The sequence below is a fragment of the Lissotriton helveticus genome, chromosome 4_1, assembly GCF_964261635.1.
Source record: "Lissotriton helveticus chromosome 4_1, aLisHel1.1, whole genome shotgun sequence".
NCBI lineage: Eukaryota > Metazoa > Chordata > Amphibia > Caudata > Salamandridae > Lissotriton > Lissotriton helveticus.
Window position 1 is genome coordinate 1,584,771,236 of NC_136063.1, and position 26,804 is coordinate 1,584,798,039.

The 26,804-nt window shown below is 48.1% G+C and overlaps 1 protein-coding gene across 2 annotated transcripts in view; it reads right to left on the minus strand.

Annotated features, from left to right (window-relative positions):
• The window catches only part of CDK13 (cyclin dependent kinase 13), a 777,929-nt gene that overhangs the window by 343,801 nt on the left and 407,324 nt on the right, over nucleotides 1–26,804 (minus strand). For both annotated transcript variants that reach the window (XM_078688204.1, XM_078688203.1), the window contains exon 8: nucleotides 13,964–14,153. In XM_078688204.1, coding sequence (XP_078544330.1) covers nucleotides 13,964–14,153 — 190 coding nt within the window. The remainder of the gene's footprint in view (nucleotides 1–13,963; nucleotides 14,154–26,804) is intronic.

Sequence of the window (26,804 nt, forward strand, 5' to 3'; positions counted from 1 at the left end):
AATCAAAGAACTCTGAGTCCTCTAATGATATTAAAACAGGACCCTGCCACTGCCCCTGCCTGCTGTTTGAAAGATAGGGCACTATCAAACCTAATCCCTAGGTTGCGGGCCGTATCTATAGTATCAGGGGGAAACTCCGCATCCAGTGGCCACCATAGGCTGGGGGAAAAGGGGTTTTGGGGGCCGAACGGTATAATTTCGGTCTTCCCGGTGTTGCATTTTAGGTGGTTCTCACGCATCCAAATAAAGGTTGCGGTAAGGCAGTCTTTTAGATTTTCCTCTGCCTTTCCATTTTCCCTGTCTAATACCAGAATGAGCTGTGTATCGTCAGCATATGATATGGTGCTGATGTTAAAGGACGAAATCAGCTCAATCAAGGGGGTCATGTATAGGTTAAACAGTACCGGGCTCAAACTGGAGCCTTGAGGTACCCCTGTTTGTGTGATTTTTTCTTCGGAGCAATATTCTCCCAACACTGTGACCTGTCTGCGATGGTCAAGGAAATTCTTCAGCCAGTCCAGCACAGTGCCCGCTATCCCCGCTGCTACCAAAAGACTGATCAGTATTGAGTGGGACACCGTATCGAAGGCCGCCGATAGATCAAGTAAGATAAGGACAGCCTTCTTCCCTTGATCCATGGCGGTCCTCAGTGTCTCCACAGTATACAGGAGGGCAGACTCGGTGGAGTGTGAGGCCCTGAACCCAGATTGATTAGGGTGCAGAATGTCCTCAATCCTCCAAAAACTTAGTCAGTTGTTTGTTCGCCACAGTTTCAGTCATTTTAAAAAGCAGCGGGAGCAGGGAAATTGGGCGAAGGTTGGAGAGTGTTGAGGGGTCTGGCAGGGGCTTTTTTTGCAGAGGTTTTACTGCTGCCAGTTTCCAATCAGATGGAATCCCGGCAGAGGACAGAGATGAATTTATGATGTTTATGATGGGGTTGACTGTATCTACTAGAGCCTGTAACAGCATAGGGGGGCAAGGGTCAAAGGGGGAGCCAGATTTAGTGGACAAAATCAGTTGACGTGAATCTTCTGAGCTAATGGGCAGGAAATCGCGAAAATGTACTGCTCCAGGGGCAATTTTTTCGTCCTCTACTACCTTAACAGCAGGCTGTTCAGGAAAGTCTTTAGTAAGGTTTAATATTTTCTGTTTGAAAAAATCTGCAATCGAGTTACATAAAGTAAGGGAGGGAGGGATCTCTGATTGGAGGAACCTTGGTTTCATAAAGTCGTTAACTACTTTAAAAATCTCCTTCTGTTTATTATTCGAGGAGTCAATTGCTTTTAAGTAAGATTCCTTTTTAACAGTTTTAATCTGTGCATGGTACTGCCTCCTGGATTCTTTATAATGGCCAAGATCTTCTTCCCTATATAGGCGGCGCCATTTCCTCTCCAGTATTCTGACCTCTGCATGTTTCTCTTGCAAGGAGAGTGAGAACCAAGGTGCCGATTTTTTATTATGGTGTAGTTTGCTAGGATTTGTGGCCTTAGGTGGTCCACAGATTTCCTTGATCCAGTGATTGAAATTTTTGTTATCTGTCTCCGTGACACCCGTGGGTATTGGTTTAAGTTCCACAGCTCCCTGCTGCAGGTCTGGATCATTACTAATTTTCTTCCAATCATGTTTCATACGGGCATCCGCCCTAGGGAGGCCCTTTCTGATCACCTTCCCCTCCACTAAAAGATCAAACGGGATGAACATGTGGTCAGTACAGGTTAGAAGGCGGGGTGGTTTTACCTTTAAAGATGTTAAATTTGTACATACGCAGTCCAGTAAATGTCCTGCCTTGTGGGTGGGGTCCCGTGTCAGTAGGGTCAGCCCTAGTACATCTATTAAATCTTTGAAACAGGACGCATTTGAATCTGAATCAGAGTCAAGGTGGAGATTTAAGTCGCCCAACAAAGTGAAATTTGCGAATTTGAGGGCGAGATTACTAATCACCTCTGCCAGACTATCGAGGAAGTTTTTCTGTGGGCCAGAAGGCCGGTATATCAATGCTCCAGAAAAAGTAATAGTATTGTATATATGGAGATTGAAACCCAGGCTTTCCGCCCCCCTAATATCTGGGAGTTCAAATGAAGTACATTTGATTGAGTCGCGATGGATAATGGCGAGCCCCCCCCACGTTGTATCTGCCTATCCAATCGCTGGATGTGATACCCTTGCGGCAAGGCTGAAACAACATCAGGAGTGCACCAGGCTTTGAGCCACGTCTCTGTAACAAACAGGCAGTCAAGATGGTTTTCCGTAATTAGATCATGTATATGCGCTCCATTTTTGCACATTGACCTAGCGTTAATGAGTCCTCCTCGAAAAGCAGTGAAGCCTTTAGGCATTGTGAATTGTTTCTCAGGGATTAGCTCTACTCTGCAATGTTTACAGCATGTTGGTCCCTGCCAGGTGTCTGCTTGTAGTATGTTATGGCAGTGACTATCCTGGGTCTGTAGCGAGTATATCTTATCTCTAGGGATGTGTATTTTGAGATTGGAGTGACTAAGGGGGGTGGCCCCGGGCCCGGCCGCGGCACGGACGGGCACAGACGGACTTACCTCTGGCGCACCTCCGGCGCGCCATCGGTGCGCCCGTCCGCTGCGCGTCAGCCCCATATGAGCTTTAAATAGGAGGCTCCTGATGGTCCTAGTGCAACCACTAGACCGTCACCTCTCTAAGATGGCCCCCGGAAGTGAGGGTGATGGACTCCCTCTGTACCGCGCTAGTCCACTCCCTCCACAACAAACAGCACAAGCTGCGGTGGAACGGGGAGATGAGCGGTGTCCTTAACACAAAAGGTACAGTTTTGCTAATGTGCCCAACAATTAAAATATTATACTGTGCAAATTGTAATCATTTACTGACAGTACATCCGACGATTTTAAAAATGTTATAATGCAAATAGGATCAATAGCGTGCTAGCATGCTCAGGTAATTTCAGCAGCGTGTCAGCATGTCAGGGTTTCTATGCGAGTGAGTGCTTCAGCGCGGCAAAATTCCTCGCCCTAAATAGGAGGCTCCTGATGGTCCTAGTGCAACCACTAGACCGTCACCTCTCTAAGATGGCCCCCGGAAGTGAGGGTGATGGACTCCCTCTGTACCGCGCTAGTCCACTCCCTCCACAACAAACAGCACAAGTTGTGGCCTACCATGAACCGTAGGAAGCGTCTGTAGGCTGGCAGGACGGGAATATGGAAATAGAGGTCCAGCAAGTCCAATGCCACCATCCAATCTCCAAGGTCGAAGGCAAACAGGACCTGAGCCACCATGAGCATTTTGAACTACTCCTTCCGGAGGAAGCGGTGAGGACACAGAGGTCTAGAATGGGCCTCAGGCCTTTGTCCTTCTTGGGAACCAGAAAGTAGCAGGAATAGCAATCACGACCTACTTCTGGCGGAAAGTAGCAGGAATAGCAACCGCAAACTACTTCTGGCGCAGGGACCCTTTTGATCGCTCCCTTTGCCAAGAGAGCTTAGACTTCCTGGAGCAGAAAGTGCCAAATGATCCTCCAACATGCGATCGAAAGACAGTGGCATGGAGGAAGGGGCAGTCTCAAAGTAGAGGGAGTAGCCCCTTCGGACTATTTGCAAAACCCACAAAACCCAGCCTCCAAACCCTTCTGGCCTGCCCGCTGGATCCCAGACCCACAAGGTCGTTGGGTCCCAAGTCCGCAGCCGAGCAGAGGCTGTGCAGCTTGAGTGGCCCAGTGGCTAGACTGGGCCGGATGTGGTGAGGTGCCCCTTCCGTAGCCACAAAAGGGGAGAAAAGCAGACTGGGGTGGACGGGAAACGAGGCCAAAGGATCTGGCCTTCGCCGAGAATCCTTTAAATGCTCAAGCACAGAGTTCGCTCTGTCGGCAAAAAGGCGACTGTCATCGAAGGGCATGTCCAGCAAAGTTGACTGGACATCCACCGAATAGCCAGACGTCCTCAACCAGGTGTAGCACCTAAGGGCTACAGACGTAGCAATCTTTCTGACAGCAAGTCGGTGGTATCCAGTCCACATCAAATTGTTAATTTAGCTGCGTATCTCACATCTGTCACTGCTTGAGAGAGCACGGCCCGGGCCTCCTCCGGGCACTGAGGCAGCACTTGCAATCGTCCTTTCCACAGGAGTCCCTGTGCTGGGCTTGGACCAGTGCCCGAAAGGACGTCAGTGAGGGCTTCGTTGAAGGGCAGTAGCGGTTCAGAGGAGATTGCCGCAGACTGAAGCACCTCTGTGAGGAGATTAGTCCTAACTGCCACTGAAGGGAGCTCCAGGCCCAAGGCCTCGGCTGCCCTTCGCACCACCATCGCTTAGGACGCTCCCTCCTCTGTAGCCACAGTAGGGGGGGCGAAAGCATGCCCTGTCAGGAGAAGTGTCCAGACCACTGGTGTCACACATGTCCTTTCTCCAGTCCGGCTCTTCAAGCTGGTCTGCCAAAGGGTCCAATGACCCCCTCCCAATCCTCATCAACACCTTCTGGGTGATAGGGAACACCAGGGATGAACAGGGGAACAAAAGTACCCGCCGGCATCGGATTTGATGTCGTTCTGGCTCTCGGGCCATATCAGGGATGAGGGGGAGGACAACATCAGCCAGGGGCACGGCCAGCGATAGGGGCATCGGCGCCAGGGAAGGTGGGGTAAGATCGACCGGCGTTGATCCAGATCTAGGCCTGGATCCACAGGGACCCTCCAGGGCCTGAACTGCCGGCATCGATGGCCCAGGACCCCAACTGGCTTTGCAGGACCCGAAGGCACACCGACGGATTTAGGGTGCCCAAAGAGATGGTGGAGGGCTTGGTAAAATGTACAAAGTTGGGCAGGGGACGCCATAGCTCCCGAAAACGAGGGGAGACGCAGAGTCGTCCCAGAAGCAGGCACCGGAGACGGAGCCTTAGAGCGTCGACGCTCCGGACCCCACATCGCGTAAGCTGACCGTCAGGGAGAAGGCGAAGAGCGCCGGTGCTTCTTCGTCGTCTTCTTGTGCTTCGACTTACCCGAGGACTTGGAGACTTTGAATGGGACAAGGTGTAGGGGCTCCGCAAGTGGTCTCGAGACCTCCCTCTGGAACGAAAGCTGGAGGGACGCAGAGCTGACTGCCGGACCTCCAAGAGCTTTCGAAACCACTCCTGCAAAGACTTTGGATTCATGGCCCAGCAGACTAAGCACGACTTCGGGTCCTGGTAGAGCTCCAGACACCAAAGGCACATAAGGTCGGTCACTGACATCAGCTTGTGACAGGCCTCACAAGGCTTCAAGACGGTCCGACAATGGGATATCCCTCGCACACCAGCAGTCGAAGACACAAAAAGAAGTCAACAAAACGTCGAGGCTGGTGCACAAAAAGCAAGAACTGACGTCAGCGCGCAGGGGGCGGCATCTAAGTAGGCACTGCGATGTCGTCCTGGCGAACAAGATGCCAGACATGGAGTAGACAGACGCCACCTACCGACACGCAGGGTTACTGGTACTAAAAAATTCTCCGGATCCAGCCTAATGCCTGGGGGTAATTCCGAGGTAAGGAATCTATAACTGTCTTTCAGCTCATAACTCACTATTAAATGTTTTATGTTGGAACATCTGAATCTGATAAAGTGGATAGAGCCAATTGATAGTATTTTTAAATGGAAGAAATTGCCATGAAAGATAGGGGACTGGTCACCTGCAGGGAGTTGGGTGTAGGCCCTGGCTGCAGGCTGTGCACCGCAGTTGACTGGGCACCTGTAGTGTTTGGGCACAGCTGTGGCCAGGCCCAGCAGCCAACCCAGTGAAGCTCACAGCTAAAGAGGCGCAGGGTAGGCCTAGCTAAGATTGTAATTGTTAGAAAAGGGGGTCTCTAGGTGGCAAGTTGTTACCCTGTCCAAGTAGGGACCATTCTTCGAAGTCAGGATAAGGGGACACTACTGAAATAACCCCTGCTTACCCCCTTGGTAGATTGGCACGAGCAGAAAGGCTTATCTAAGAGGCAGTGTGTAAAGCATTTGCACAAAACCAACAGCAATACAGTAAAAACGCTACCAAAGAAAACCACAACAGTTTTAGAAAAATAACCAATATTGTATCTGTGCAAACAAGATCAAAACGATAAATGTCCAACATACAATGGACAGAATCTGTACTCTGCAACAATAACCATAAAAATGCAGATGCTTGAAGGCGGTAGCTCCTCCGTCAGGTGCTACTACAATGCTGAAAACAATCAAATCCACCAGGGTGGGTCAACCGCTTCAGTGTGAACCGGCATCAGTGTGAGAAGACTTGTAACCAGTTCCGCCGCAGCGGTGTGCTCCGGCAGAGGTGGTCAAGGCTGAGGTGTGAACCAGAGCTGTGCGAGTGAGGTGCAAGCAGTGGCTCGGCCGCGGTTGTCGGTGAGAACAGGCTGGCAGTGCGGACTGTCACGGTGCAAGCTTTGGCGGCCGTCGCGGATCAGCAGTCGATGAGGCTGGCATTGGTGGGCTGTGGCTGCACTGTGGGACGGGACGGGACGGTGCTGCGTGTACCTTACAAGCAGTGCCCCAGACCACAGTGCAGACCATGGTGACGATGTCAGCTGGCAACGTCGTCGATGAAACCAGGGTGGCGGAGTGAAAAGCGGCAGTGCACTCTGCGGTGTCTTCAGGCCACAGAACCGCCAGCGATCTTGTTGGCAGCGTCCAGTTGCAGTTTCCCTCTGTGGCCACAGAGACACGTGGTCCCAGAGGAAAATGAAACCTTTGCTCTCCCGGAGACATCTTGAACAAGAGGCAAGCTCTATTGCAAGCCCTTGGAGATACTCCGCCACAAGTGAAGAAAATCAAGTCCAGCCCAGTCCTTTCACTGCCCAAGGCAGAAGCTGCCACTGCAGGCCAAACCAGCAAAGCAAGAAACAAAACATCAAAGAGGCAGTACTCCTCCAGGCATCTCTTCCTGCTCTTCTCCTTTGCAGGTTCCTTGATCCCAGCGGGTTCTCTGAAGTCTTTTATCTCCCTGAGACTTCCAACAAGAGGCAAGCTCTACTTCAAACCCAAAGAGAAAACTAACAGCAGGATAATGAAAGTACGATCCAGTCCTTTCCGCACCAAGACAGAAGCAGCAAGCAGCAGGCCACCACAGCAGAGCATGGAGCAAAGTGGCAGTTCCTCCTGACAGCTTTTCCAGCTCTTTTTCCTGGCACATTCCTTAGTTCAGCAGTAATCTAAAGATCTGGGGTCTGGACCCCAATATTAATACTCAGTTTCTCTTTGTCCTTTTGGGCAGTGTGCGTCTGTGCTCAGCCCAAACCAGTTCTGTCCTCCCTGGTTCAGCTTCCAGACAGGAGGTGGAGACAGCATTGTCCAAGGCAGACCAGGCCCATTCAGGTGTAAGTGAAATCTCCTACCACTACTCTGAATGCAGCCCAGGTCTATTCAGCCCAGCCCTGACGCATCTAGGAAAAGAAGGACACATTTCGACCCCACCCAGTGGCTGTCTGAAAGAGAATGCACATCCCAAGCCCATGTAACCCCAAAGCCAGACTGCCAATCCACAATCCAGCATAGGCACACAGGATGGCTAAGCAAGAAAATACCTACTTTCCAATAGTGGTATTTTCAAACAAAGAACATAAAAATAATCTTTAATAAAATACTAATTTCTACAGTCTGAGTTCAGGCATACTAAACTCCATTTCTCTACCAGGTCCCAGTGGGGAGATATACTTGTAAGATGTTACAAAGTACCTCCCATTCTACCCTATGGGACAGATAGACTTTCAATAGTGAAATACAGTGTATTTTGTTTTTCTCTATCAGGACATGTCGCACACACCAGTACATGTCCTACCTTTCACATACACAGCACCCTGCCCACAGGGGTACATTGGGCCTACCATAGGGGTGACTTATATGTAATAAAAGGGAAGGTTAGGGCCTTGAAAGTGGGTGCACTTGTCAGGTCGACATGGTAGTCACAACTGCGCTCAAACTGCAGTGGCAGGTCTGAGAACCCTTTATAAGGCTGCTTGTGTGGGTGGCACGATCAGTGCTGCAGGCCCACTAGCCGTATTTGATTTACTGGCCCTGGGCACACACAGTGCACTATACTTGGGACGTAGTAGTAAATCAAATCAGCCAAACATGGAAACACTAATACATGTATATAATTTACAAGGAGACTATATTCACTTTAGCAACCTCTGACGCTGTTTCCCAGGCAGGTCGCTCCCCTCACCGCCACGCAGCCCCCAGTGTGACCTGCATTCTCGCTACCGCTCGCACCAGCCCTCTGCTTGGTATTTTTACTGCCGTCTCTGTGCCTCTCCCCGCCCCTCTCCCTTCCGTGCCGACTGCCTGTGCCTTTTGTATCCTGAGTGCCTGTGTCCTTTTTTACTTTTGTATCCCGAGTGCCTGTGTCCCCCCTTGCATCTTGTGCCCTGATTTTTGCCCCCCTTTTACTTCTGTACCCTTGTTTGCGCCTCGTTACTCTCCTCGCCACTCGCTCCCGCCGCCGCTTCCCGGTTGCCCCGCCCCCTTGCATCCCATTGGCCGCCCCGCTCCCACCTCCCAGCTGCCCCTCCCTCCTTCTCCCCCTCATATGGAGGCCGCGCGCAGGGGCCGCGCCGCTGGCGCGCAGAAGGCGCGCCAAAGGCAAGCCCGTCTGCGCCCGTCCGCGCCTGGACCGCACCCACGCCAGACCCCCTGGCCCCCGCAGACGCCAGCCCACCCGCCGGACCTACGACGCCGCCACCCTCATCGCACTCAACACCGGCCGGATCCCCGGCTGCTACCGAGCCACCCCAAGACGCACCCACGGACCATTCACCTGCCAATCCTGCAAGTTCACCTGCCTCCGGACCTGTACCGCACCCGCCAAGCCGAGCACCAGCGGCAACCACCTGAAGTGCATCCTGCTCAACACCCGCTCCGTCCACAGACACGCCGTGGAACTCTGGAACCTGCTCGACACCACATCCCCAGACGTCGCCTTCCTCGCGGAAACCTGGATGAACGCCTCCTCAGCACCCAACATCGCCATCGCCATCCCGGACGGATACAAGATCAACCGGAGGGACTGCGTCAACCAGACAGGAGGAGGCATCGCCATCATCCACAAAAACACCATCCGCATCACGACCAACTCCGACGACACCCTCACAGCCGTCGAACATCTTCACTTCCAGATACACACCGACCCCAAGACCACACTCCGAGGCACCCTCATCTACAGACCTCCAGGACCCCGCACTCAATTCAGCGAAGACATCGCAGACTTCATCAGCCCACACGCCCTCCCCTCCGCTGACTACATCCTCCTAGGGGACCTCAACTTCCACCTGGAGAACAACAACGACAACAACACCACCACCACCACCACCCTGCTGGACAACCTCGCCAACTTCGGACTCAAGCAACTGGTGACCACCCCCACCCACTACGCCGGACACACGCTGGACCCAGTCTTCTCCTCCAGCAAGTACATCTCCTTCAGCCACACCACTGGACTCCACTGGACAGACCATAGCTGCGTCCACTTCAGCTTCAGAAGAACCACGACTCTCCACCACTCGCAACAGGCTCCCCGCAAGAGCTGGAACAAGATCACCACCGACCAGCTCACCACATCACTGAGCAAGAACCCTCCCGCCAGCTCAACGGACCCCAACCAAGCAGCCAACAACCTCACACAGTGGATCACCAACTGCGCTGACGACCTCGCACCTCTGAAAAACCATCCCAGCAGGCCCGGCAGCAAGAAAGCCTCCTGGTTCAACAACGACCTCAAGATCTCCAAGAAAAACTGCCATACCTTCGAGAAAGCCTGGCAAAAAAACCAGACCACTGACAACTTGACCGCCCTCAAGCACGCCTCCCACAAACACCACCAGCTGATCCACACCACCAAGAGGACAGCATTCAAGGAACGACTAGACAACAACGCACACAACAGCAAGGAACTCTTCAGCATCGTCAAAGAGCTCTCCAACCCCAGCGCCAGAAACAACGACATCACTCCCTCACAAGATCTCTGCGACTCACTCGCCTCGTTCTTTCACCGCAAGATTGCCGAGATACACAACAGCTTCGGCGCACAGACCACGCACCCAACCACCGAACCTACGCCGCCCACCACCACCCTCCGCGCCTGGACCCCGGTCAGCACCGAAGACACCATCCACACGATGAACACCATCCACTCCGGATCACCAACGGACCCATGCCCCCACCACGTCTTCAACAAGGCCAACTGTCATCGCACCCCAACTCCGGGACATCATCAACTGCTCCTTCGACACCGCCACCTTCCCGGAAAGCTGGAAGCATGCCGAACTCAGCGCCCTCCTGAAGAAACCATCAGCAGACCCCTCCGACCTCAAGAACTACCGCCCCATCTCGCTCCTCCCTTTTCCTGCCAAAGTCATCGAGAAGACTGTCAACAGACAGCTGGCCACCTTCCTCGAGACAAACTGATCCCTCGACCACTCGCAGTCCGGCTTCCGAGCCAACCACAGCACCGAGACCGCCCTCATCGCAGCCACTGACGACATCCGAGCCCTGCTCGACAACGGGGAAACAGCAGCCCTCATCCTCCTGGACCTCTCCGCAGCGTTCGATACTGTCTGCCACCGCACCCTAGTGCAGCGCCTCAGCAACATCGGAATCCAAGAGAGGGCACTAGACTGGATCATCTCGTTCCTCGCCGGAAGAACCCAGAGAGTCCGCCTCCCCCCGTTCAGATCCGAGGCCACCGAAGTCATCTGCAGCGTACCACAAGGATCATCACTCAGCCCCACCCTCTTCAACGTCTACATGAGCCACCTCGCAGCCATCGCACGCCAACACAACCTCAACATCATCTCCTACGCCGATGACACCCAGCTGATCCTCTCCCTCACCAACGACCCAGCCACCGCCAGAACCAACCTACACGAAGGGATGAAAGACGTAGCCGAGTGGATGATGACCAGCCGACTGAAACTAAACACAGACAAGACGGAAGTCCTCATCCTTGGATCATCACCCTCTGCCTGGGACGACTCCTGGTGGCCCCCTGCCCTGGGCAGCGCACCCAAACCTACGGACCACGCACGCAACCTGGGCTTCATCCTGGACTCCTCCCTCTCAATGAGCAGACAAGTCAACGCCGTCTCATCATCATGTTTCAACATCCTACGCATGCTCCGAAAGATCTTTCGATGGATCCCCACCGAAACCAGAAAGACGGTCACCCAGGCTCTCGTCACCAGCCGGCTGGACTACGGAAACACCCTCTACGCCGGAACCACAGCCAAACTACAGAAAAGACTCCAACGCATCCAGAACGCCTCCGCACGACTCATCCTTGACATCCCCAAACACAGCCACATCTCCGGACACCTTAGAGACCTGCACTTTCTCCCCGTCAGCAAGAGAATCACGTTCAGACTCCTCACCCACGCACACAAGGCCCTCCACGACCAGGGCCCCAGGTACCTCAACAACCGCCTGACCTTCTACACTCCCACCCGCCAAATACGATCAACAAGCCACGCCCTCGCTGCCATTCCACGCATCCGAAGAGTCACCAAGGGAGGAAGATCCTTCTCCTATCTGGCAGCCAAGACTTGGAACTCTCTCCCCATCCACCTCCGCCTGACCCAAGACCACCTCTCCTTCAGGAAGCAACTCAAGACCTGGCTGTTCGAGCAGTAGCAGCCCCCCCCCACCCCCCCCCCACCCCCTCTAGCTCCTTGAGACCCTCCGGGTGAGTAGCGTGCTATACAAATGCCTTGATTGATTGATTGCACTGCATCGGTGGTAAAGAGCCCAGAGTCCGAAAACCAACAAAAACAGGCTCATACACAGAAGGCCAAGAAGCAAAAAGTCTGGGGGTAAACCTGCTGAAAAAGTCAAGTTTTACCAGTAATAAAACATTACTTTACATTTCTTTTTAAACCAAGAAATTCACTGGAAAAAATGTTAAGGTTAAATTGACTTTATAGCTAAGTATGGTTTTAGTATCATAATTTACATTTAAGAAACCCGAGAAATTCACTGAAAAATACAAAAGTTAAAATGATGCTATAGTTAAGTAAACTCATGTAAAGCATTACATTTTTAACTAAAAAAAACATTGAGATTCACCAGAGGGAGAAAGTGAATAAAATTAGCACCCTCGCCACACACTGCTTATTACTTTGCATATTACAGCACTCATGATATGTTCTATATCACTGTTAACATCAATGTGAAAACTGAAAAGACATCACTGATGACAACACTGTGTGTGGTGGGGGCACGACTTATAGCAATTAGGCTGGGAGGATTCAAATGCTGCCTATTGCTGAAGTACGGACATACTGTAAAGGGTGGTAGTTAGGGGTGTGGGTCCTAGTTGTGGATGGTGCTGGAACAGTAGTATTGAGGAAAGTAGGCCAGGATTGGGAAAATGACCCAAAAAAACGCATATCAGTAGCAAAATGTGGAACTTTTGTTGCAAAAATTGGACCGAGTTTTGCATCAGCCTAAACCCAGTGACACAGATGCTGTGCAACTTTATAAATAAATGAACGTTCTTGGACAAGATTAAAAGGGGGGTGATGTTTAACTATGTCAAGAAGCATCTGATGTTTCCCAGACTTACTTCTACTGCAGGAGACACCCCTGTTAATGCGCCTATTAAGAAAATTAGGGGATTCGTTGAGGAATTTAAATAACTGCATTTTACATCATGTTAAAGGACTTGAGAAACAATGAAGAAGCAACTCATATTTGACTAGTAACATCAGAATGGATGGCTTGGATAGATAAATCACGGCCTCCAGCAATTCCTCTGGAAAATATGTCCAACGAAAGCATATTTTCTTGACAATCACAATACTAGTGGTAGACGTTCTGCTGGAGAAGTACGCCCTCAAAGAAAACTTTACTGTAAAGGGTAGGTAGCAAGATAGAATTTATTTGTCTAATCATGGCTACAGGCATATAGAAACATCTATATAAAAGACACACATACACACTTCTATGCCCTCAAAAAGCTCAGAGAGCTTACACCCAGGTGAATATCACTCCCACATTTGGAAAAAAATTAAGTAGCACTGGAAAGGAATCATCAAGGAAGCTGCAAATAAATGTAAAGCAATTAGCAATCAAGGAGGTATAAAGCTGTGACGCAAAGAAATCCTTTGAGAATAATCAAGGTTAAGTGTCCTCAGTCAGGATAAGATCAGGTTTCCAGGATGCAAATGAGTCACAAAATGAAACCATTGTGAATCTGGAACGACTGGTGGCCTTGTAAAGGGGACTCTAGGAAGTTATCCAAGAGGAGGCGATCAGATAGTATGGTAGAAAGGGAACCCAAAGTTATTACTAAGGCGGTGGCAAAACAGTGGACAGAAACAAAAGTGGATCTCACAAAATGTATAAATATCTCCCCGAGCTAAGAAAAAGAAAAAGTACATTATGCCCATCACATCCATCACATCTGGGATGCGTTCTCTGGGTACAAAAATGTGAAGGGACTGAAGATATATTTCCGTAATTACACAAGTGTCCCAAATCAAAAGAAACCTATCCACAGAAACAACTAGAAACACTTTCAAAACGTGCTGACAAGGTAATTAGGATTTGAAGAATGACTGGGCCTTGACAACAAGAGAAGGGACTAGGAATTGAATGCAGAAGAAGTCAATAAAGAATTAAGGAATTAACAGACTCCCAGCGAGGGTTAGAAAATACATAGGCGTGTTTGTAGTCCCCCTACTTTACTTTTAAAGCATTGCATGGGTATTTGTGCATTCAATTTAATTTTACAATACAAATGTCCTCTGTTAATTAAAACATATCCCAATTTAGCAACCACATTAAAACATGGAGGTAGGGAAAGGTTCAGACAACCTTTAGTCACCAAGACAAGCATATTTAGCACCAGATTTATATCAATTAATAACGTGATTACGGAGTATGTGCTATCAGAACATTGTATACGAGATGACCAGAATAATCATTTTGAGCATGTAACGTAATTTGCTGTGATGCTAAAATTTATAAATCTACCTGTTGTTCAGTAGAATATTCGAACACTTAATATCCCTGTGCAAAAAATTCTTCTTATGGCAATAGTCCAAGCCCTCCATCAGCTGCCTCATGAATGACTTGATGTGATTTTCATCAAAATGAACCAATCCAGATTCCAAAAGGCCCATGAGGTCATGATCCATATATTCGAACACCAAGTAAAACGCACCTTTAAACAGAAGATGATATTTTTATATGATCTGCTAAAAGAAAATAGGACAAGCTACATGTGTTTTCAGTTTCTGTGCAACCAACACGGAGCATAAAAAGATGAGCAATAAAAATCAAATACATTTCCAAATCGCCAAGAAAGGTATACATAATCTAGTAAGAAAAGCATTTTTCAGGAACCATTTACACAATAAGTAAAACGTGCACTTTCACATGCCTAGAATAAAAAAATCTGAAATTTGCAGGGACACTAGTACATTAGAATTAATGTGTTCAGGGCTCTCTTTAAAAGGGAGCGCACAAAGACATTCAATACAAACGATTTGGCTGGAGGGGTGGGAAAGAAGGACTACTGCAGAATAAACAACAAATAAGGACAATTATGATTCTGTGTATGTCTAATCCAATGAGCAAACGTCTTAGAATCGTGAAAGTCTTATATTCCCAGAAATAAGCCAATATGCAGCTAAATTTTGTTTTTGGGTGGAAAAATAGGGAAAGGCGCTGCAGAAGAAAGAGTCTGTTTTCCCCTGCAAATGGTATCAACAAAGGGTTTGTGGTGCTGAACTCATCATCTTCCCAGCTTTCAGGGACAAGCAGACGTTTGTCAGAAAACTAACACTTTTTACAGTTTTGGCATTTTACTGGGATATAGCCATTTTTGCTACTTTTTGAGCTTTCAACCTCTTTCTAGTTAGTGGTAGAAATAGGTGTGAAAGCAATAATGGATGCCTGAAAGATATACATTTCAGGAAATTAGACAAAGTCCTGAATTCAGCACGAGGTTCTTTGTGTAGACCCTTCAAGTTTTTTTTATAGAAACGGACAGTTGAAAAATCAGAAAAATTGAACAGGGGTTGGAAAAAACAGGCATTTGTGCAAACGTTTTCAACTGTAACTTCTTCTAAGTATGACAGATGTTTGAAAACAATATACCTTTACATCAGGTATATCCTTCAGGTTGTGAGGGGGATATATAGGACTTGTAGGTTCACCAAAACCAGAGGAACCCAGAGCCAATAACTGAGCAATGTCTTGCAGTGGTTTTTCACTGTGTACCGGATATATAGCAATTAATTTGGTAAAATATAAAGGGTGAATTATAGGTATCAAAGACACCTATGTAGTTCCGAAATGGGAACAACATATAGAGTTTCAGAAATAGCAGGTATTTGCACAGTTCCAAATTGCCGTTACCCATACTAGCCTGTGAATGGTAAGACATTTTTTTTCAAAGGGACATTTTTTAAACATTGTCTTACATTAGGAAGGCAGAAATGCATAGAAAGTCAATAGGTAATAACAGTTGCTCTACAATTCTGAGTTCCCCTAAGCCTCCTGAGAAAAACGGTACCGCACTTGTGTGGATGGGCCTAGTGCCCGCGACAGGAAACAGCCCAAAACGCAACATAGACATCACATTTTTACAGTGGAAACTGACCCTTTTTTTGCAAATTGCCTAGCTGTAAGATTTTTAACCCTTGCTCTGCCGGCACATAGAGAAACCTAGAACACCTATACATTATTGAAAACTAGACAACCAGGGGAATCCAGGAGGGGGTGACTTTGTAAAGTAAAACATTTTTTTTAAATCCTCACATTCCTGTGATGGAAGGTTCTAGAATCTGTGTGGATCCTCAAAATTCTACCCAACCCGCGTCCCCCAAAGTCTTCTGTTAAATATGGTACCTCATTTGTGTGGGTAAGCATAGTGCCTGCGACAGGAGAGAGCCCAAAACGCAACGAAGACCTAACATTCTTACAGTGGAAACTGACCCTTTGTTGGCAAAGTGCCTAGCTGTAGATTTTGAACCCTAGCTCTGCAGGCACCGAAGGAAACCTAGCAAACCTATACATTTTTAAAAACTAGATATCCAGGAGGAGGTCAATTGTATGGCTCTCACCAGGTTCTGTTATCCAGAATCCCCTGCAAACCTCAAACTTAGTATGACTTTTGGAAGAAATGTAGGATTGGTCCGCAGAACCACGTTGTTTTGGTGCATTTGTAAGACTGTTCCTTGTATGGTTAGTGCCTGAAGCTCACCCACTCTCCTCAGAGATGTGATCGCTATGAGGAAAGCTACCTTCCAATTAAGATTTATGCAATGGTTCAAAAGGTGGACCAGTTAGCCTGGTGAGGACAATGTTGAGATTCCACACTGGAGCAGGTGGAAGTCTTGAAGGAATGATTCTTTTAAGTCCATCCACAAATAATTTGATGACAGGCACTCTAAAAAGGAGACAAATGTCTGCTCTGTAGGTATGCAGCTATTGCAGCAAGTTGTAAGCGTATGGAAGAGTATGGAAGAGTAAGCTAAATTGGAACACTGCAGATGTAGTAAATAGCAAATCATGTTTTAAATTGAAACCGTCCAGTGGATCTATTCGATTGATATTGCAGTATATCAAAAATTGCTTCCACTTTGCTGCATAGCATGCTCTTGTGGTAGGACGTCTAGCCTCTTTGATAATATTTATACAGTCTGGTGGAAGATTAAGGTAGCCAAACTCTAAGATTTCAGGTGCCAGATCGCAAGGTTGAGATGTCTGAGATCTGGATGTCTTATTTCTCCATGTGGGAGCAACTAGGATTAATGTCAGGGACACCTGTCTGAGCTTCCGAACCACTCATGGAATGAGTGTGAGAGGGGAAAAAGCATAGGCAAATGACCAATTAATCCATAGTGCATTGCCCTTGGACAATGGGTGTGGATGTCTGGATGCGAAGTTTGGGCATTTTGCATTTAGGTTTGTGGCAAACCGATCCATGTCTGGAATGAACCACATTTGAAAGAATGGAAGGAGAAGTTGAAGGTGGGGTTCCCATTCATGTAAATGTAAATGTAAATGTGTGTATACTTGTAAAGCGCACTATGACCTGAAAGGTATCTTGGCGCTGTATACCGCTGTGGAACCCTTCCTGGCTTTCCCTGTGAGATGCCCCCTTACTCGGCACCTCCAAGGTGAGGCCAGGCATCTTAGCGCTTTCGGGGCCGTTGTGGAGATTAAGCAAGCTATTGCCCAGAGTTGCAGAGTGGGACCCATGATTAGAGTAGGCAACTAGGCGAGAATTATCGAGTCCGTGGACATTGAGCCCAAGACCCTGCCGCGTCGGGAATTGAACCCTGGTCCCGGGCCATACCTCTGCCTCAGGGTCTGCCTCAGGTTCTGCCGCTCTAATCGGCGAGCCACACTTCTCCACCGTGGATTTGTTGTCTTTGACAACTGAGCAGTTCAAAATTGATCCCGCTTCCTTTAGTCTGGTTCTGGCCAGGGCGCGGCATGTCTTGGCTGAGGATCTGGGAGGAGCCTTGGAGAGCTTCACTAGTTGAATCTCGCAGGCGGTTGAGCACCTCCCTCCTATATCACCACGCAGGCCAACCAGAGACTCCCTGTCAAAACTGTGGTTCTCCAGTGAGCTTAAAGCGCTGAAACATCATTGTAAAAAACTAGAGCGCCGCTGGAGATTGACTTACTGCCCATTAGCCAAGTCAGTATTAAGAAAAGCTCAGAAATCATACCATTTGCCCATATCAAACTCTAAGAGCCTTTATTATGCCTAGCGCATTGCTTTCTCCGTAAACAATGTCAAGCTATTTTTTTCCATTGTACAGAGCATTTTGGCACCTAGTGCAGAGACCATCACTCTTCCTACCTCGGTCGCCAGGTGTGAGGAACTTTCTAGTTTCTTCATTGATAATATTCAGGCTCTCCAGGTGAACTTTAATATTGGCACCAACACAATGGCAGGGTTTTTCTTCCCTAAAGGGCCAACAGGTACCACCTCTATCAACATCTCTGGCGGCATTCTCCCTTATTACTCGTCAAGATTCACTGAGGATTCTTAAATTCTTGAAATCAGTCTCCCCATCTGACTCATGCCTGCCCAGGTTGTTGGCTTCAGCCGCAGGGATTGTTAACCCATGGGTTAATAGTCTTTCAACATGTCCTTACAGATCACTACAGTTCCTTTAGTTTGAAAGCAAGCCAAACTTTTGCCCCTGCTGAAAAAGCCCTTTTTGGAGCCATCTATACCAGCTAGCTTCCGCCCTATTTCTCTCCTTCCTGCCGTGGCGAAAGTCTGTGAGAAAGCGGTTAATAAACGGCTCATCAACTATGTTGAAGGTTCTGGCCTGTTTCGCTCAGCCCAATCAGGCTTCAGAGCCTCATATAGTACGGAGACAGTCCTTGTTGAAATTTCTGAAGCTATTCAGGATTGTTTGTACACTGGTGGTAGAGCGGCTCTGATTTGGTTAGACCTCTCTGCGGCATTCGATACCGGACCTCACTCCTTGTTACTGGCCCGACTCACGGATATTGGTATCTTTTGGTCTCCGTGGAACTGGCTAAAATCATTCCTGAGGACAGAACGCAGCAACTTTGGATTTCCCATCTTCGTCGGCCCCTCAAGGTGTAACTACAGGAGTGCTTCAGGGCTCCACTTTGAGCCCCCTCCTCTTCAATATACATATATGTCTTCCCGCTCATTCAGCTTGCGGAGGGGTTAGATGCCAAGATCATCCCTTATGCTGATGATACCCAGCTCCTCTTCACTTGGGAAAAAAACTATTCATCCACTTCTCGAGCTATAACATGCCTTACGGCTGTCTTTCAATGGCTCCTCTCTGCGCAGCTCAAGTGGAACGAGGACAAATTAGAGATGCTTTTATTTAGGACTTTTCCTCCCCAGTTTAGGGAATCACTCTGGCCGGCTGATTATCCTTTGCCATATTCTACGGGCCAACCTACCAAAAACCTTGGAATTTGGTTTGACGAAAACCTCAGGTTTTGTACACAGATAAAAAAGCTAGCTGGGCAGCGATTTGGCACCCTTAAATCACTTAGGAAATTCGTTCCCGTCCTTCCTAGGGCAGCCAAGGAAATGGTCACTCGTGCCTTAATCCTTTCACGTATTGATTACGCGAATGCCATATATGTTGGCCTGCCAGGGTACTTGTTGAAGAGGCTGCAGGTAGTCCAGAATGCTGCAGCAAGGTCCCTTACTAATATTATGGGGCGATCTAATATAAAGCAACATCTGCACAATCTTCACTGGCTCCCTGTGGCCGAAAGAGTTACATTTAAGGCCCTTACTTTGGCTCACTCAGCCCTGTATGAACTTGACCAGGTATACTTAACAAAGCGCTTTAAGATCTATGCTCCAATGAGACAGCTGCGCTCGACGGCAGCCGCTTCTGGCGGTTATTCCGCACTTTCGTCTTATGAGAAATAATGGCAGGTCCCTGGCATATAAGGCAGTGGTGGCTTGGAATGCTCTTCCCCTGGACCTTCGTGGTATCCAGGACCCGAAGCTGTTCAGAAAACGGTTGAAAACTTTGCTTTTTATCTAACGATCCTACGATCTCCGCCTCTGTATTGTTTCACGACGCAACACTCTTCGAGTAGCTGTGTGCGTTATAAATCACATTAACATAACATAACATCTTCAATCTGATTTTTTTACTGCCAGGAGAAACTTTCTGTGATGTGTGGCCCATCTCCAGATGGTCTGTGCTAGTTGTAACATCCGTAGAGTGTGTATTCCCCTTTGTTTTTGTATGTAGTACATTGCTGTCATGTTGACTGTACGGATCAAGACAGCTTTGCCTACTAAATGAACTTGAAACGCTTTGAGCGCTAGAAAAATTGTTACCAGCTCTAGATGGTTTATGTGGAGCTGCATTATAGAGATGTAGAACCATCATGACGGAAGCGGGAAATCGCCGCCAGAAACACTTTAAGAGTTGAGTGTGAAAGTCCTGATCTAGCCAGGGATAAAAAGAAAGGCAAGATCTGTTCAGGTTTGCAGTCATGGGGTCCAAATCTTTAGTGCGGCACCAGACACAGAAACGCTTCCACTTTAATTGATAGGTTGTACGCTTCCACTTTAATTGATAGGTTGTAATGGTGGATGGAGCGCGAGCGCGCGCTAACACTTCTCTGCAGTCCTCGTCGATATTCAGACGTGCAAATTAATTGTATTCAGGTTCCAGGCATGGAGTTGGAGGTATGCCGGATCCGGGTGACAGATTTGTCCCTGCCTCATCGTGAGGAGGTGAGGTAGAGGATGAAGCGGTATCGGGTCGGACTGTGAAAATAGGAGCAGGTCCGTGAACCATGGACGCCTCGGCCATTTGGGTGCAATCAGGATGATGTGGCAAGGTTGAAACCTCATCCTGTGTAACAGGCGAGGAATTAGAGGAAGTGGAGGGAAAGCGTAGATGAAGTTGTTCGACCAATTGATCGAAAATGCATTTCCGCTCGACTCTGTGGGGATGCCGACTTGCAAATCGTTGGCATTTCCTGTTGGCAGCAGTCGCGAAAAGATCCATCTGCGGCTGGCCCCACCGCCGGAAGATGAAATAGACTGTTGGTTGGTTGAGTTCCCACTCGTGATTGTCTGACGACGCCCGGCTGAGTGAGTCCGCCAGAACATTGGCCACACCCGGCACATGGATGGCTATGAGATGAATTTGATGTCGAATCGCCCAATCCCATATTTCTTGTGCCAGTTGTGAAAGTAGGAGAGAACTCGTGCCGCCCTGCTTGTTGAGGTAGCGCATGCTGGTGGTGTTGTCTGTCCTCACCAGCAGAGTGTGTCTCTGCACTAACCTCTGAAAGGACTTTAGGGCCAAGAAAATCGCCAAGAGTTCCAGGCGTTGATTTAAACATTCGGACAAAAACGTACTGTTTTGACTGTATAAATTGCACCATCTTTACCATGCGGTCCTGTCTTTCTTGGGAAACTAACACTTTCCCCCGCCGAGAATCTAGCGAGGCTCCGAGAAAATCTCACCTTTGCGACGGATGAAAGTGTGACTTCTGGCCATTGATTGAAAGCCCCAAGGTTTGGAAAAGGGAGACGCAGACCTGAGTGTGCTGCTCCGTCAGGTGAAAAGTCTTGGCCTTGATGAGGCAGTCGTCCAGGTATGGATAAAATTGGACGCCTTGCAGACGCAGGAAGGCAACTACCGGGGCCAAGATCTTGGTAAAGACCCTCGGCGCTGATCGAAGGCCGAATGGTAGGACTTTGAATTGGAAGTGCAGCTGTCCGACTGTGAATCGTAGATACTTCCTGTGTCTGGGGTGAATTGGCACATGGAAATATGAGTCTTGGAGGTCGATCGTTGATAAGAATTCCCCTGGATTGAGATAATTCAGAATTTGAAGCAGAGTTAACATCTGAAAAGTTTTCGAAATGAAAAATTTGTTCAGGGCCCGTAAATCCAAAATTGGACGCCATTCCCCCGACTTTTTCTTGACTAAGAAGAATCGGGAATAAAATCCCTTGCCGCGTTGACCTTGCGGCACTACCTCGATGGCTCCTTTTTTGATCATCAATTTTACCTGGGCCAAAAGTTCTTTGAGATGGGGAGAGGGTGGCCCCGAAGGTGGACGAGTGGGAGGGAATTTTGTGAACTCCAGGGTATGTCCTTTGGAGATAACGTCCAGGACCCATTGGTCGGAGGTGATTTCGGACCATTTGCAAAAGTACTTTGAGATGTGACCCCCAAGATTTACAGTCGGCAGAAGAAAGGAACTGAGACTGTCACTTCTTTTTATTGTTTGAGCCACCTCTATATGTTGCTTTTCGTTGGTATGGTCTGGTGGTGGACTGACTATTCTGGGATTGGTAGGAATCCCCCTGCCGGTTATCGTTGTAGGTGTTGTACGAACGATATTGACCTGATCCTCGAAAAGTAGAGGAACCTCCGCCTCTACCTCGTGCCCCCCGAAAGGACCGTTTCTTGTATTGGAGGGTAACTAAGGACTTTGCAGTGTCGGTGTCCTTTATCGCCTCAAGGGCATCATCTACATGCTTGCCAAACAACGAATCCCCGTCGTACGGCAAGTCAAGGACTTTTGCCTGTACCTCTGGACGGAAGGTGGTAGACTTCAACCAGCCTTGACGCCTCAAGACTGCAGCCCCAGCCAATTGACGAAAACCCGTGGAGGAAATGTTGAGCGCGCAATCAATAATTTCGGATTAAATTATCTCTCCCTCCTGAATAATGGCCTGCGCTTCTGCACGGATGACATTGGGTATTTGAGGAATCAGTGCGGCAATCTCGGACCACATCTGGCGGTCGTAACGGCCCAAAATAGCCAAGGTATTAGCCGCCCTCACAGTAGTAGCCGCCATGGTTGTAAATTTTTTGCCTATAGAGTCCAACTTGGGGCCTTCCTGATCAGGAGGAGACGTGAGTGGTGTAGCAGGATTGCGGGACCTTTTCTGTGCTGCCTGAGTTATAACCGAATCTGCTTTCGGTTGTGACATCAAACAGGCCGGGGAAGACGCCGGAGCCTCATATTTCTTGTCCAATCTGGGCAAAACTGCAGGTACTGAATTCGGATGTTCCATCAATTTAAGGCCCTCCTGCCAAATATAGTCAATGATTGGTATTGTGTGGGATTGCCTTCGTGATAGGTCCTTAAAATCATACAAGAAGCATTCACTTTCATCTTGTTGTTTTTCGATAGTGAGATGAAAACGCTTTGCAGCACGGACCATCAAATTATGGAAATTTGCAATGTCCACTGGAGGCGATGCTAGAGGTGAGGTGGGCGGAGTGGACGGTGTGTCAGCCCTGTAATTGTCCCACTCATTCATATCAACTTCATTGTCGTTGTCATCAGTGTTGCGAGGATCAGGATCCTCGTTGTCGGTGTCAGGACGAGTACCACCCCGGTGACGCAGGGGGAACAGGTGCAGGTGCTTGAGGAAGTGGAGGTTGAGGCTCTGGAGGAAGTTGTGGTGCTGGAGAGGCAGGTGTAGATGGAGGGAACCTGCGGTTATAGTCATCTAGCACGTGCTGCAGGTTCATGACCAAAGATAATGGTATTTGCGTAACCGGCTCCGAAGTAACTGGTTCTGATTCCTTAACAGGAAATAATTTGTTCCCATCTTCGACGTTATCCACTTCGTCACCCTCATCACTATAATCCTGGCACTTAATGTGCAAATCAGATGGACTAGATGCCTGTCCGAATATTTGCTCCACCTCTGAATCGTTTCCGGATTCTTCCTCACCAGACTGAAACAATTGGTCTGGAAGAGGAGATCCACTTCTCACTGGACTCAGTTGAATGAGAGGTACTGTCCTCAAAGAAGAAGCAGTAACCACTGTAAAAGTGGCAGCTGTGGCCAAAGGTTGATGAGAAGTCAACGAGCCCGTTGACGTAAATGCGGCAGTCTTAGAATCAACCTGAGGCGTCTGTCGTCGCCAAAGATGTAATCGACGCTGAAATTGAAGGCTTTTTCTTCGTCGACGAAGATTTCTTTTCCGTCGACGGAGTCGTCGACGAGATTGGAGCCTTACTCGTCGACGATGTAGACGTCGACGGGATGACAGCCGTCGACAATGATATGATGGTCGTCGACGGAGGCGCCGTCGACGAGATAGCCGTAGATGTTGATGGGCCCGTCGACGAGCTGCTTTTAGATGATGACTTGATCTTCGTCGACGGGGTTCGCGTCGACGAGGAAAGCGTCGACGATGACTTCTTAGTCGACGGTTTTGATTTGACACTTGTCGACGAGATCTTCACAATAGAAGCGATGGGGGTCTCACCTCATGGGCTATCGTCGACAAGGTGATCGTCGTCGACGTAGCATTGGTTGACATAGTACATGTCGTCGACGACGTAGAAGCTACAGTCACTGACTTAGTCGTCGCTGAAGACGTCGACGGACGCGTCGACGAGCCCGTCGATGATCCAATGCCAGAAATAAAATTGGAAGGCAAGGCTTTGGGCGCAGACGTCAGAGAACCAGGTCCCGTAGACGTGCCCTGAAGCGAATCCTGTGGGGAGACACCCTGGAGGACTTCAACAGTCTACTTTTCTTCAGAAAAGGAGATGGAACCTCAGTCTCAGACCCACGCTTTTGAGAGGATTTTGAAACGCCAGATGACAAACTTTCTACCTCAGAAACCACAGACTCTGAAGTCTTCAACTTCTGTAGCCACAGAAGGAGACGGGCCTCTCTATCCCTCAGAGTCTTGGGAGGAAAAGTGCGACAGTACTTACAGTTTTTCACCTCGTGGTCTGGGTAGAGACAGTAAATGCATTTACTGTGTGGATCCTCATGGAAAAGGCGCAGTTTACCACAAGAAGGGCAGGCTTTAAATAAGGAATTCCTATTTGAAGACATTTTCTGAAGAAAAAACAGCTAGAGTTGAAGAAATAACTGAGCAGAGCTCAGGGATACTCCCTTCACACAACGTGCGGTAGAAAATCTGGGGACTTGGGCTTCTGAGGAGAAGGTTCTAGAGGAGGCTACAGCCTGATTGGCTGGAATGTGGACCAACACATAATGACACTAATATGCTACTAAAGTAAGTTCTCCCTTAGGCTTTTCAATGGGCCAATTATGTTCTATGGTACTTTAAAAATTTACATTTTATTACATTATATGTATGTACATTTTTATTTATCATATTTTTCATGTATACATGCATATGTTACTGCTATTTTATGTACCGTGGGACTCCCATTTCGACGACGGGGAATATTCAAGCATGTGAATCTATGAAAGACACCCCTAATACTGGAGAACAGGGCTTTCACCAGCTAGCCATTAAGGTTTCAGTGAGAGCCTCACTGAAAGGGAGCAAGGGCTCAGATGTGGCTCTAGCCCAGGTTGCAAGATTTCTATAAGGATATTTGTTGTAACCTCAATAGAGGGAAGTTGTAGGTCCTGGACCTTAGCTGCTAATTGGATTATCACTGAAAGTGATGAACTCTTCTTTTGGAGGCTAAAACGGAGATCATCCCTGCATCAGAGAGCTTCATCAAGCCCACAGGTCTCTTATACGTCTATGTAAAATTTTGCATCATGATTAGGTTCTAAATTATGCCTCCCCCGCCAACTATCGTCATCTTTTGGTGGTGTCAAGCTTAGGTCAGAATCGGAGCCCAAAAGATAGTGTAGCCTCCGATGGCAAGCTACACACATTGCACAGATCTGTGACCAACATCTGTTTTCTACAGTAGTGGGCATGGTTTGAAACCTACAGTCTTAGGAGGGGGTATAATTACCTAGCATACTGGATATTCATGAGTATCAGAAGTCATCAGAAGGCGGACTAAATAAGGAGTGGAGCTCCAGATCCACATCGGAAGGTACAGGTAAAAGAGTACAGATGTCAACGCGCAGGCGGGGCACTTAAATATGGCTACAATCAGTCACTGCTAGGGTGGAATAGAGTCAACAATGAGCAGAACAGCACCACCTCGGGGCAAGCAGGACCTTTGTTGGTCAATCTTATCCAGATCCAATCGGGCACCCATGGAGTACTCTAATGTAAGGAATTTCCAGTTAGAAGTATCCATTAGAAAATGCCTTTCTGTCTAGGGAAATATTAGCAATGAGGCAGGGAGGTAATGTGTGTAGGTGTACTTCAATATTCTATCTAATCATGAACGAATGAATGTGTTGACATACACCCAGCTACTTAGAAAGTGTCCTGACGCTTGGAGGACTGGTTAGCAACACAGTCCGCTTCTTAATGTAGGGTAACAGAAGAGTTTAAGTTTAAATTTGAATTCGTTCTGGGTGTCACGCAGGTCGAATGAAAGTTGATTCTAGGCTTGCGAGGTCAGATAAGAAAAGGACAAGCCTCTGCTTGAGTGTATGAATCAGGGGACTACTATGAAAAGAGCTTCAGTGGAGCGTAGTGCCCTCACCGGACAGTAAGGTCAGAGCCTCGGTCAATACTGTCCACCTGAATCATAAAAACACGGTGTACCACTACCAGCGATTTAAACAGAATTATCTTTCTACCTGGCAACTAATCCTGCTCCGCAAGATGAGTAGAGGAACAATGTAGTATTTGAAGTAAAAGCCATGCAGGTGCATTCTAGACACTTGCAGGTGCTTAATGAGATAATACCGAAGGAAAGGCAAAGTGCATTGACATGGTTCAGCCTAGACATAACTAAGGTATGAAACACCATTCTCTGGGCTTCAATTGGTAGCGAATACATTTTTTGAGCACAATCACTCGCAAAACACTATCCAACCACCATCAATACCAGAGATTGGAAAGAATGATGGTCAAATCAAACTACCAGATTCCAGGCAGCTGCGGTGTGAGGGAGGCAGCATGACTGGCCAACAACTCTCCCACCAGCAGGTGGGGGCTGGGACAAACAAAAGATCTTCCATTTTACCAGGATTACATAGCAGGTTATTGGTCCGCACCCAAATCATTACTGCACCCATATATCCGAAGAATAATGCTCTTGTGCAGTGGAAGAGCTATTATCATTGAACAAGCCGAGTGTCATCAGCATAGGAAACAACCTTTTACACCAAAAGACTCAACTAATGCAGCCAATAGGGACATATAGATATTAGGCAGTGTTGGGTTCAAGAATTAACCATGTGGTACACCCTGGTTAAAATTCTTGGTGAAGGATGAATAGGGGAGCATTCAGACTGCCTTTCCTCTGTGATCAAGGAAACAAATCCAGTTTAATGCCAAACTCATAACAGCTGAAAGATGTCATATCAGTGTTTTAGCACAGTAACTCAGAATGAATGTCCTGCAAATTTACAAATGGGAAAGCTGGACCTCAGTACAACATAAATACATTTCAAGTAGGGTGAAGATTATTTGTGTCCTTTTATATACAAATATACATG